At 33.2% G+C, this 13,392-nt stretch overlaps 1 protein-coding gene across 1 annotated transcript in view; it reads left to right on the plus strand.

Moving 5' to 3' along the window:
- Positions 1-2,574, plus strand: part of LOC108365732 (angiotensin-converting enzyme-like) — a 16,669-nt gene extending 14,095 nt beyond the window's left edge. Inside the window, 1 exon segment of the mRNA XM_017619868.1 lies at positions 2,383-2,574. Within this exon segment, the coding sequence (XP_017475357.1) occupies positions 2,383-2,414 (32 nt within the window). The 3' untranslated portion in view covers positions 2,415-2,574.
- The last annotated feature ends 10,818 nt before the right edge of the window (positions 2,575-13,392 follow it).

Raw genomic sequence — 13,392 nt, forward strand, 5'->3', positions numbered from 1 at the left:
GTCATCCGCAGATAACCCATATGGAATGCTTATTCATCTCATATTTTAAAACGCTCCTTCGAGGTGTTGCTGTGGGAGTCCCTTTTGTCTCTCGCTCGGCATTGGGCTAGCTGGGTATTAGCCTTGATAATTCCCTACATTGTTTCTCCATGTCTGTTAACATTATGTAGTATTTATTAAACGAAAACTTCCAAAAATACTCAAAAAATACTTGTGAAGGAACATATTTTTTGTGGAAGTTTAGCACCATAGTACTGCTTGTTTATGTTTTTCTTTTATTCCGAACATATTTTGTTTGAGTACTTTTTTCATGTATACAGTGCTCAAAATTTTCACTTCTCTTCCTTCCATGCCCTCTTTGTTAAAGTATGAGTAGTTTACATATTTGAAAAAAACTTCACAGTGAAGCAAACTTAATTCCGATGCAGACCTTTAATGTAAACATATTTAAAAATTGATATAAATAATATAAATTTGATGGCAAAAAATATTCGAGACTACAATTTTCACTTTAATTTCTATAAAGAGCGTTCCGTACCGAAATGGACGGGGTTCACACTTCATGTGTTTGATTTGTTTCAAACATTTAGGATGGATGGATAAACATAAATAATAAATAAATATGAAATTTGAGCTTGATTAATACATTTTTAAAAACTTTACAGCCAAAAACAAAAACAAATCGATGTTTCCAAATATCTCGAAAAGGGGGCGAGGAAAAAATTAAAAAAAAATTTCATTTACACACATTAAAATTGTACTTGAAGAGAAATATTTTTTTAATTTTTTTTCTAGAAAAAATGTTTAGCATACAAATTTTTTTACAAAAAAAAATTGTTTATGAAAATATGCGATCTCAAAAAAAAATTAAAAAAAGTCTCAATGGTAGCTCTGGGTGTTGCGCAATATTTAAGTATAGTATTATGGGGTGCACTCTACAATAATTTGAGTTATGAATTTTTTTTACACCGAAGTTGAGTAAAATTAGTACATGACAAATTTACAAATTTCGGAAATTTCTTTGAGTATGCAGTTTAGTATAACAAAGTTCAGGGTTCAAGCTACTGCAAAATTGCGATGATTTTTAATATTTTTTATACTAAAACTTACTACAGTACAAAACTACATACTAAAAAAAAAATCGAAAAAACGTTTTGTAAATTTGTAAACTCAAATTATTAGATTAATTAGAGTGCACCCCATAAAACTATACTTAAATATTGCGCAGTACTCAGAGCTACCATTGTAAATTTTTTTTTTTTTTTTTTTTTTTAGATGGTATATTTTAACAAATTATTATTTTTTTTTTAATTTGTATGTGAAAAAGTTTTCAAGAAAAAATATTTAAAAAATTTTTTTTTTCATAGAGAATTTTGATGTGTGTATGTGTGATTCTTTTCAAATTTTTTCCTCGCCCCGTTCTCGGGATATGTGGAAAACTATTAAATCGATTTGTTTTTATTTTTGTGCTGTAAAGTCTTTAAAAATATATTAATAAAGCTCAAATTTCCTATTTGTTTATTATTTATTTTTGTCCATCAACCCTAAAAATTGTAAACCAATGAAACACATGAAGTGTGAACCCCGGCTATTTTAGTATGGAACGCCCCATATATTATTGTATCTTAAAAAGCTGTGGGTCGTTTTGGGCTTACCTTTTAACGCGTGAATAGCTCTTTCGCTGCCAACGTTGCACTGTGTTCTACTTTGGGACAAACTCAAATATCTATCTTAAGAACAAGAACAGATAGCGAAATAAATGTAACGGTGTATTAAGGCTTTTGAGATGGAGAATTCAGGAAGAATTCGTCGGATAGAAAAATTACCTTGACCTTTAAAGGGACCTTCTGAAAGTGAAGGTTTTAAATGTTTTCTGTTTTTTTTTTGCCTGCAACCAGTTTTCATTAAAGGTGTTTAAGATTTAAACATATTATTTTACTGTTCTTGAGTCAGATAATCCATCTTCATGGTCACAAGGACCGTAACGCATTTTAATTTTTTTTTTAATTTCATTACTAGCTGTTTCAGATCAAAAAAGATTTACAAAATCTAAAATTTTACGTTTGAAGGTCATTTTAGAGGTCCAGTTGTCTGAAAATATACCTTGACCTCAAAACCGTCATTCAAAAGGGAAATTTTTGAATTCATTTACCTAAACTAAAAGCAGTTTGCCATGAACTTACAAAAAAAAATGCGTTTTTTTTTCATTTTTTGCCATCATGGAAATGGATTTCTTAAGGCAAGAACAACAAAAGTATGTGTTTGAAACCTTTTAAAAACTGCTTGCATACTGGTTTCAGTATCTAAAACTCGAATTTGAACTTTACAAGAGACTCTCACTTTTCTTATATATTTTTTTGATATTTTCTTTTTATTCAACAGGATGCAGCAAGGATTACTACAGCCCATCATAACTGTATAAAGCGGACGAAGATCTTATCTTACTACATAATTATTATCGTTTTACATTACAAGCTTCAAAAGTTTTATAAAGTATCATACAAAACGAGAAACTAATTTCATCTTAGTAAAAAAGTTGTAAATTGACCATTATAATTCAAAATGTGTACATAAGAGTTATTTTATGATTTTGAAGGGGCATTGTGCAAATATTATCGGTGACATCGAGCCCTAACCGCCAAAATAACGTAAGCGAAATTTTTTTTTCTAAATTTTCTTTTTGATGCTGAAATGCATCTAGATGCTCTATGAATATTTCTGCATCAAAAATAATAAAAAATTAAAAAATTTCGCTTACGTTATTTTGGCGGTTAGGGCGCGACATTATCAGACTGCAATTTAATGGGCTATAAATCTGTCCCCAAAAAATTTTTAACAATTCTGAGAAAAAGTTTCAAATTAGGGTGGAAGTTTGTTGCACTTTTTTTAGTTTTCACAAAGTTTTAAACTTAGGTTTATATGGGTTTTGTGAGAGAATGAACCGTGTTTTAATTGAAAAATTTTCAAAATAAATAATTAAACATAAGTGGCAAACAATATCACTTTGAAGTGGTGTGCTATATGCACTAGTTAATTCTACCACCTGAATCCCAAATTCTAGTGGACTTTGCATTCCATCATCCCTAAAGTGTTTAAAAATATATGTATGTATATGTACACATTTACCTCGTTCAGATGCTATGAATAGTCTACCCCGTAAGTGGCTAACAAAATTCTCATGAAACATCCGGCGCGTCTCACTGCTTGCATAAGAAAACTCGTGATTACCCAGTAAAGCGCCACCGGCGGAAATGTGGCATAACATACACAAAGCAAACGTGAATATGTAAAAGTTAGCATGCATAGTACTTATATATGTATATGAGGGTTTTATTTAGTAGATACATATGTTTGTATGTACATATGTATATTAGACTGCATCACTCCCCATACAAACAAAAATCGGTACTGCGTTTCATTGGAATTGTGAAATCTATTATATTTTAATGACAAAATGGTCTAAGCTTAAGAAATTTGCATAAAAATATTTTACAAAAGTTTAAAAAAAAATTTGCATTCATTTCGTCATTCACAGTTGAATTAAGATGTGTTGGTATTTGAAAAAAAAAATTAGGACATATTTCTTGCACAGAAATAAAAAGAGTGGGAAATACCTTTCTACTATGTCTAAATCGTTATTACGATTCAGTTGAAAAGATTTTTAAATATTTTTATGCAGATTTTTTAAGCTTAATCTGATTTGTCATCTGAGGATATATTTTTTCAGAAAGTTCGTTAAGAAACTATTTTTATTCATAAAAAAATCCATTTTTGGAGGTATTCTCAAACCGGTCCAGCTCATGTAAATCTGAATATTTTTCCGAAATATTTTGGTAGAATTCTTAGAATATATTAAATTTTGGTATCCCATCGAAAAAACCGTAACTTTTTTTTTTTTGTGATGCGGTCTAATGTGTATGAATAATTTTGTCAAAAAGCTATTAAATTTACATCATACTCGTATGCTTTGCACACCAACTCTAGCAGGTGCTCGCACATAATCGACGTCATTATGTGTGTATGATTGTTCATTATTTGCCAAAATACAAGTGAGTAAATTCGGAAGGATAACGTCGAGCGTCGGCAGGCGGATAAAAATCTAAAAGTTCATAATTTAACAACATGCTAGCAATAGAAAGTTTAATGCAAACACGACAGTGTGGTATACTCATACATACAAACATGCATACGTATAAGTATGTACATAAGTGTGTGCATTTTATAAGCACCTAAACATGCAAAGTCTGTGTAAAAGTGTCGGAAGGCTGCGACTACTACGACTAGTGTGTGGCCATTTTGCACCGATACGCACGTGCAAGTGTATGTGTATACGGAGTTGTGCACGAAGATTTTGTCAGAATACCTTTTCACTATTTGCCTTTTATTCTTTATGCCTTCTATTTATTTTATATTTTACTGCTTTTCTGTTACCTCAATTCAGGTAGAAGCAAAAAGTCTTTTCATTTCGATTTAAATTTACTAGCGGACACCTTTGGCTGCTCTTTTGAGGAATTTTGGATTTAGAAGGCAGGTCGATTCATTTTTTGGTGTTTGAAGTTTTTATTACCTGTTCGTTGCCAAATGGATGCTTATAAAAGATATAAAGATTACATTTTTATTAACCTCCTTACATTAGCCGGAAAGCTTTTATTGAGTAGCTCATAAAATTCAAGAAGCTATTGACCTTTAAAAAGGATTTTAACGTTAGCATTTATTTTAAGCGCAAAATTTTTTACTTTAAATTTAAATTAAATGCACTGAATCTAAAATTTGAGGAGAATATTTTGATTGGGCATTCTGGTGGAAAAATAGATTCGTTAAGATTACTAGGAGCATGGCTTGAACTCTTTTGCAGCAGGTACAGCAGCCTGAAATTGCAATATTTCCTGCGCTTATCCATCCAATCGTCGTTTTTCGAAGTGTTTTTTACCAGCTTGAGTGAGCTGTGTCTTCATTTGTAGGAATCTAAATATGTAACTATCACTTGTAAATCCTCGCATCAGCATCCTGAAATTAATCTACGGCCTGGCCCTAGTAATAGCACAGAAATACTACATAGAAACTGACTAAGGACAACTTCAATAAGCAAAAAATATGTACTAACACTTTCCTGAAACTTTATTAGAAATTTGGATATTTGTTTCTTAACTTACCACAAATTTATTGCCACCTAATCTTGCAGCGCTATTCAAATTAAATATTAACAATCTCTTCTTGCAGTATTTGGACTTACTCATGTATGCTTTATCAAAGCTCGTTTGATCTATACTGATATGATGTGATAATTTACCCTTATATTTTCTCACTTTATTTTTTTCATTGTAGGGAAAATAAACTTTCGGATACATTACTTTTAAAAAATCTCTCAATGGTCCAGCTATATCCTGTCATGATTGTATACTATTTTATTGGACGATTAAATAGGAAAATATTATAAGACAGGAAGAGCTCTATTGTGGTAATCATTCTCCTAATGAAAAAATTTTTTCAGAACTTCGAATTGGAACTTAGTTTACTTATGGGGTATTCCATCGTCACGGGTGGGACATTTGTACAGCAAAAATAGTTTTTCTTTTTTAATTTAAGTATAAAGTACTAAGCAATTCTACATTTTGATAAAGCTACACCTAGTTCACTAATATACGAGTTATTACCAAATACGAAAAATATTCCAACTTGATTTTATATTGGAAAATTCTGAGCTGTTTCTTCCGTCACGGGTAGGACAAAGAAAAGACACTGCTTTTTGGAGAACATATATTTTAAGGAAAGTCTGTGAATTTACTTAACATTTCTATCTGGATTAGATGTTTTACTATACAGAAAAGAACCAGCAATCCCAACAAAGCACAAACCATAATAAGAATTAGTTGTTTATTATTAAAAAATTCAAAATTCTCCTGTCACGGGTGGGACAACTTTTGTCACGGGTGGGACACGTACGATTTTCTTCATGAAAGGAAGCTTCTAGTGAGATCCATATCAAAGAGATTAGGTATGATAAATGTTAGAGGTCAAATACAAGATCAATTGACCTACTTTTATGACAGTGGAGTCATTGTAAGACGCACGATATACTGCTGACCCCAGGATCTATTTTAGGGGCAATAGTTATACCAAACGAAAGCTAGAAGTCGCCAGATTGATGTATTAAAATGCATGGAAGAAAGGATTATTTGCAAACGCATGAAATTTTATATGCATTTTCCTAATGCACTTCTGCACGGTGCATTTGATTGCAACGAAATTTCGAATGTGCCTTAATGATTTTCAAGTTTGTTTAGAATAGCTATGTATGTCTGACTAATACTAACTACAGGCTAAACATGTATATCGACTACTGTTATCACGTCGATAGAGATGTCTAACCTGCTGTTAGTGTTGACCAGACATTGAGTAACCGGCTTAAGAGTGGCTCGAGTTGAGTTATTGTTGGAAACTGATTTCATGGACAAATCATGCTCAAATTTAGCTATTCCTTAAAACCATAGAACGTCAGAAAAGATCTTGTGTATCGATGTCTAATCCGAAAAGTTATCTGCATTAGAATACTTGTAAGCAGATACATATGTATATCTTTGTCACTTAAAGGCTATTTATTGGATTGAATTTATAAGTTTCGCGAACTTCTAGATTTTCTTGGTTGGAACTTTTCAGGTAATTGTTAATATTGACTTTTAATTGTTGTTAAGCAACCCTCATCATAGAATTCTCTGGCGTCTCTAAGATAGTAATGCTTATCTTGACTTTTCGAGCTGGCCACGCGAAATTTTTTACTACATCGCTTAGCCCACCAACAGTATTATGGTGTTTAGTCAACCTGTACTTCAGAGTTTTGTGGCATTAAACATAGGTTTGAAACGTTAAACTTATTTTTTTATTGTTAGGCATCATTAGAAAAAAATTATAAATGATTGTCACGGGCGGGACACGATAAAACGTTTCAAAATCTCTTAAGTAGGTACTTATAATATAATAAAAGAAATGAAATAGGGCTGCTTAGTATAAACACACTCTAGTTATGAAATTATAGAAAACTCCCTAAAGTAGTAACTAAGCAATACGAAGTTTAAAACTTTTTAGTCACGGGTTGGACATGCTAAACCGTAGTGATTTTATCCTATTATATAATTTAAATGCCTATTTTTCTTCAATGCCATATTGCTTCTTCGGGGCGCAGAAAGATCGAGACATTTATTCCCCCCTTCAAAAAAATAATAACTTTGTGAATACTTGATTTTGCAGAGCCTTCTATATTAAAATATGTTGTCGTATTCAACTACTTTTCTAATGTTGAAGTTTTGAGTGTATTTACAGTGTAATAAAATAATATAACTAAATTTTTTTTCGAAAAAACGTTAATTTCAGGTATTGAGCATTGATTCATCAAGCATTCCATGTTCAATAAGCTACTCTACAATTGGACACAAAGTTTCACTTACTCATGGAATACCCCTTATACAAAATTTTTATTAGAGACTAGCAAGTAACCGCCGCGCTTCATTGCGCTTTAAAAGTAGTTTTGTGCTGTTACTCCCTCCTAAAACTCTTATGGCCTCATTCATAAACAATAAAATAGATTAAAAAAGCTTTATGAAGTGTTATTTTCATGCAAATTTTCGATTTATGAAGCATCTTTAATTTTTTATGAATCTGGATCTTAGCTAATATGTTTTAGAAGATATTTAGAAAGAAGGTAAAAGGTATCGGTATTCTCCTGAAAATTCAATTTATAATCTTATAACTCGAGTCTGCATATTGCGTACTTTTTTCAAATGTGTACTAATTCAATATTTAAATTTTTCAAAAATATTTTCGACAGTAAACTTTTGTAATATTTCATTTATTTTATGAACATAATAATATTTCATTTATTTTTGCAAACAGGTGGCAACCGCCTCAAATATATTTCAGGTAGTAAAACTTTCTAACCTCTGTAATTTGATGCCCCCATGTTGCAATATTTCATAAATCTTATCAATTAAATTGAATTAAAATTTTCAAACAGGTGGCAAGCTTTCACAAACATATTTTCAGCTGTAGGTCTTCTTAAATCTATTTCTTTTGATGAATATATTGCAACATTTACTTTATCCTATTAATTTATTTAAACTGCAATTCTCAAACAGGTGGCAACTCTGCAATTTTTCTTTTCTATATTGGACCTCTACCAATACGTTGGTGGAGAAGGACATGGCATTCCCAAAAAAAAGCTTAGGCCAATAAAGAAGAAGAGGAGAGAGAGAGGTTAGGATCTATTAAAAACTTAGTATATTTTCCTGTGAAAGGTAGCATGTTCTCAAGTAGTCATTTTAAGATATGGTGCCACCTGAAAGATCTTTCATTACAGAGGAAGAGAATTTACTTCCGCTTTCCTTGTTGTTGTTAAATTAGTATAAAATGTTCTTATTGATGCTGCGACCCAGAGTAATGCCAATCTTTGAATGTTATTAATACGAAATATTATGGCAATCCTTTGGCAGTATTCCCGATCACCACACGTCGAAAGCATATCCACGAAAATTTGACGAGTTACCATAAAATCACTCACCTAGACCTGTTCCTGAACCAAGCATGTAGATAGTTCCGCATACGCAGTGGCGTCTAATGTACGAAATTCTATAAAACGGATAAATTTCCAATCAAACCTTGAATCATCACTAATAATTTACTTTCCCTTCTTGCTATATTATTTAAAAAAAGACGGACTTTATATTCACTTTAATAAAGCATGTAACGGGTGATTTTTTAAGAGCTTGATAACTTTTTTTTTAAAAAAACGCATAAAATTTGCAAAATCTCATCGGTTCTTTATTTGAAACGTTAGATTGGTCCATGACATTTACTTTTTGAAGATAATTTCATTTAAATGTTGACCGCGGCTGCGTCTTAGGTGGTCCATTCGGAAAGTCCAATTTTGGGCAACTTTTTCGAGCATTTCGGCCGGAATAGCCCGAATTTCTTCGGAAATGTTGTCTTCCAAAGCTGGAATAGTTGCTGGCTTATTTCTGTAGACTTTAGACTTGACGTAGCCCCACAAAAAATAGTCTAAAGGCGTCAAATCGCATGATCTTGGTGGCCAACTTACCGGTCCATTTCTTGAGATGAATTGTTCTCCGAAGTTTTCCCTCAAAATGGCCATAGAATCGCGAGCTGTGTGGCATGTAGCGCCATCTTGTTGAAACCACATGTCNTCACAGAAATAATGCAAAAAAAAAGATTTCAATAACAAATAAATTTGAAATATTAATTCTCCTAATAATTGTCGACCGATGGCCAATTTCACTTCTTATGTATTCAGCCTCATGCCAGTTCTCCACCTCAAGCAATTGAGCTATATTTAAATTTAAAACTTTTCGAGCTCTACAGCTGACCAACTGGATCACATTTACATACATACGCGCTTGCAAGTGGTTACATTAAATATATATGTAAAATATTTTATGTATGTACATGTATGCATGTGTTAGTTAGTAAAGAAGAGTTAAAGGTTCAGAAAATTGGAGTAAAGGCATAAAGTGGCAAACAAATGCTCTAGAAAATCTGAAAACCTTGAAAATTCTGAGAACTTTGAAATTAAATGCAAAGCTGGGAAAAGCTCCAAAAATGTAACTAAACCAACGGCATAAAATGTAAAATGGAAAATGGAAAATGAAAACGAAAAGGACAAGCAAGTTGTAGTTGAAAAAGTAAATAAATTATAAAGCAAAGCGAGCATAGCAAACTATGTAACAAACGGCACGCACACATACAAACTCACACACACACACACAGCCAGAGGCCCACCATCAAAGGTATTTATATAAATGTCGGCCTGTTGGCTGAGTAAATATATTTTATTTTATTTAAAGTGCAAACACGGGCGCGCGCTCTCACTCTGCACACTTCCGGTCAGTCAACAACAACCAACAACGCTGCCAACATAGTGAACGCCTAAAATATTGACACACACACAGCCATAAACAAATATGAACACGCAAACACACGAAGGCATACAGTTTCGAGACTTGTTTGCACCTTAGTGGCATTTTTTTTTCGGTTTTTGAACGCGCGAGGGGGGGCGGGGGGGCGATGGATGGTTAAAAGTTAAACTCGTTAAAGGGCTACAAAATGGGGACATGGTAAAGAGTAACCGGAACAGTGCTAGCAAAAAGCATGTGGTCACACGTAAACTTTGGGAATTTTTAATTTTTGTTTTTTTTTTTTGTTTGTTTGGCATACTTTAAAATATTGCAACAACAAACAATTCAGACCCATTAACAAGGCGGCAGCAAGCACACCGATCATCGAGAGTTATACATGTTTTTGTTTGCTAAAGAGTTGTCCTTTAAGTGTTTGTGTGTGTTTGATTGCACTTTTTCCAGCTATCGGATATGTATGTACATATGTATATTAGTTGTTTGCTGATTCTGCGGTCACTCAAGCTGCAAATGAAAATGAGTTTGCTTTCAAACTAGCCGCAACGCTGAGTAAGCTTAAAGCAAGCAAGACTTCAAGGGTAATATATATGTATATTCAAATTAATTAAGGACAAGGTTCGAATGGAATACTAATACTAAGTATAGCAAAAATAAATCGATAATAATATCGCTATTTCCAGCGATAACACTTTTTATTAAGCATATACGGTTTATAATGATTACGATACTGATAAAGATCCGATAAGGATATCGATATGGGCAGTGATAACGAACTATACACCAAATATTAGTATAAATTAAGGCTAAGAATAATTGTCGTATTAGAGAAATCTCTATATCTGTGTAAGCAATAAGGTCAACGGATGTCGCATTTGGAGCGCCAAGCGCACCCACACATCTGGTGAAGGGTCACACCCCTTCCCTTATTGAGTATAGCTGATCTATTTATATGAGCAAATCCACGAGTGGTTACATTTTTCAACAAAAAACTGTTTTTGGTCCCACCAGGACACTTATTTTTATTTTCCAAAGAAAAAAGATATAGCACTATACACAGTCAGTTTACTCTCACGCCTTCACTTAAAAGTCACATAATTTAAAAGCAATTAAATATTGGCGTGAACGATTTTTACACAGTATCCCTTATGCACATTTATATTACTTTCCTCGTGTATATATCAAATTTAAAATGAATTTCGTGTGTGCCAATAAAAATTAAAAAGTCGAATTATAGTTTCTCAAATCTTAATCACCTTTTACTCAGTGTAATTTTTTTTTTTTCGTTTAGTGGCACACTAGTTTTTTACACTAGATTCGCTCGTTTTGGCAAGAAGAACATTTTCACCGATTCATTTTAACATTTTGAAGTATCTTTAATTATTAAAATTAGAGAAATCGTATAATGTCAAAAATTACCAAATAGCTGCGACAGATATTCTGTATGCTGCCATTTTCTTTACTTTGGTGGCACAGTCTTGAAACTTTACTAATATATTGTATTTGATGTCAGCGTCCATTGTCTCTAATATGAACACTATAATTGAAAACTTCCCAAAGTTATTATGATTTTTTTGAGTGGCAATGTGAGAAATTAGTAATTTTGGCAATGAAAAAAAACGAGTAATTACAAATACTTCATTTCTTTTTCATTGTACTTGTTTCTGGAACTTCATTGATTGAAATACATATATGCAAGAAGAATGCTTAGCGTTTTTTTCTAGCAAGAAATGGAAGTGACACTAAAAAAACTCGTGACGTTTGCTCATATAAAAGAAACTCGGTAAGATTCATAAGTCCAGACGTCAATTGGACCGTGGCAGTGAACAGAATTTCACTACCATAATATATCTTCTGGTTGCTGGATAGCTTTTCCCAGGTGCCAACGCTTTGCCTGGGATGACCTCGCATGGACTCATGGAATTTGTTTTCAGGCGAAACTTCTCAACTTTTTATGTAAGACAAACCGACGAGTGTATGCGGAAAAAATAAATCTCATGTCTGAACAATCAGTGATATGGGAGCTATTTCATATAAGTAAATCACCTCAAAAAAGCAATTTACATATTTACATATGTACCTACTTTATCCATTCTATATTTTAAAAATATGTATTTAAACTTTCCTAATTACCAAAGTTTCTGGTATCAGCAAATTAAAACAAAAATCAACTTCACTGTTTATGGACATCCTTTTGCTATTATTCCTTGAATATAATTTTTTAGCTAAGCTTTCACAAAATAAAAAAGTTTTCTGCTAAGTTGGATAAAATTCAAAAGTGCCAAGTAGCCAATCTCTGCATGCGCTCGAATCTCTTAATATTCATAATTTATAAAATCTTCAATATGCTGGCACATTTATGGAAGTGCTTAACATGGTCAGCAAGGCAAGCAAATGTAGAGCAATGCATGTGTCGGGTAGATACTTATATACATATGTACATACATATGTACGTTGTATATGAAACACATATAAAATAATATTTGTATGTACATATGTATGTATGCAAGTGTCAACAATGCTCCTCCTGCATTATTGTAGATTTTGGCATTTTACGGTGTCGGCAAATCCAATGTAAAGGCAACCAACTGTGGTAATCATTACAATGTGCAGTGTGCATTGTGTGAGCAGACAGGGAACATTAAACGGAAGGGAGCATGTGGTTGGCTGCATGTATGCCAATGAAATAAGAAGAACTAAGCATCAGCTGGGAAAATTTCATTTCGGGTATTAAATTTATGAAATGGCGCACACAATGACCAAAACGACAAGTTCGTGTGTTGATGATGAAAAACATAGTACTATACGGATATGCGTAAATACGAATATTTGAAAACCCTCCCAGAAAGCGGTTGTATGTCTTAAAGAGAGCGTCCCTAGCCCAGTGCGGCCAAGATATACTCGGCTTCCCTAAAAAAACCTAAAAGGGCCTTGGTGGGCGAGTTCCTTATAACAAAGGGTTCGTCCATTGAAGCTTTAAAATAAATCAATATTTGTCTGGCTAAAGGCGGATACTGGCAGAGAATATGCTCCGAAGTTTCATCATCCTCGAGACAGAGCCAGCATTCCAACTCGGTGAATCACACCTATTCCGTGCCAGAAAGTAGCCTGATTAATTTCTAAATACTAAAATAATGTCGTTTCTTTTAAAAGGGTAGCCGAAGAGCCTGCTATAGCTAATACCCCGCACCGCTTCCCAGTACTTACTGCATTCAGAGTGTAGCCACTCAGTAATAAAGGCTCTCGAAGAGGACCAACTGAGACCGCAGAATGGTTCAGTTCCCGAAAGGGCAGTTAGCGATCTTTCTCGCTCCAACTCGTCGGCGACCTCATTTCCATCGATTGCACAATGGCCTGGTGCCCAGCTCAGTGTGACCCTGTTTTTGACTGCCGAAATTTGTAGTGTGCCAAAGCTGTTACAAACCAGCTTTGATTTCATAGTTCTGTTTGAAATAGTCGGATGACTGCTTGGCTA

The sequence above is a fragment of the Rhagoletis zephyria genome, unplaced genomic scaffold (assembly GCF_001687245.7).
Source record: "Rhagoletis zephyria isolate East Lansing unplaced genomic scaffold, Rhagoletis_zephyria_1.1 Rzeph_scaffold_01980, whole genome shotgun sequence".
Lineage (NCBI taxonomy): Eukaryota > Metazoa > Arthropoda > Insecta > Diptera > Tephritidae > Rhagoletis > Rhagoletis zephyria.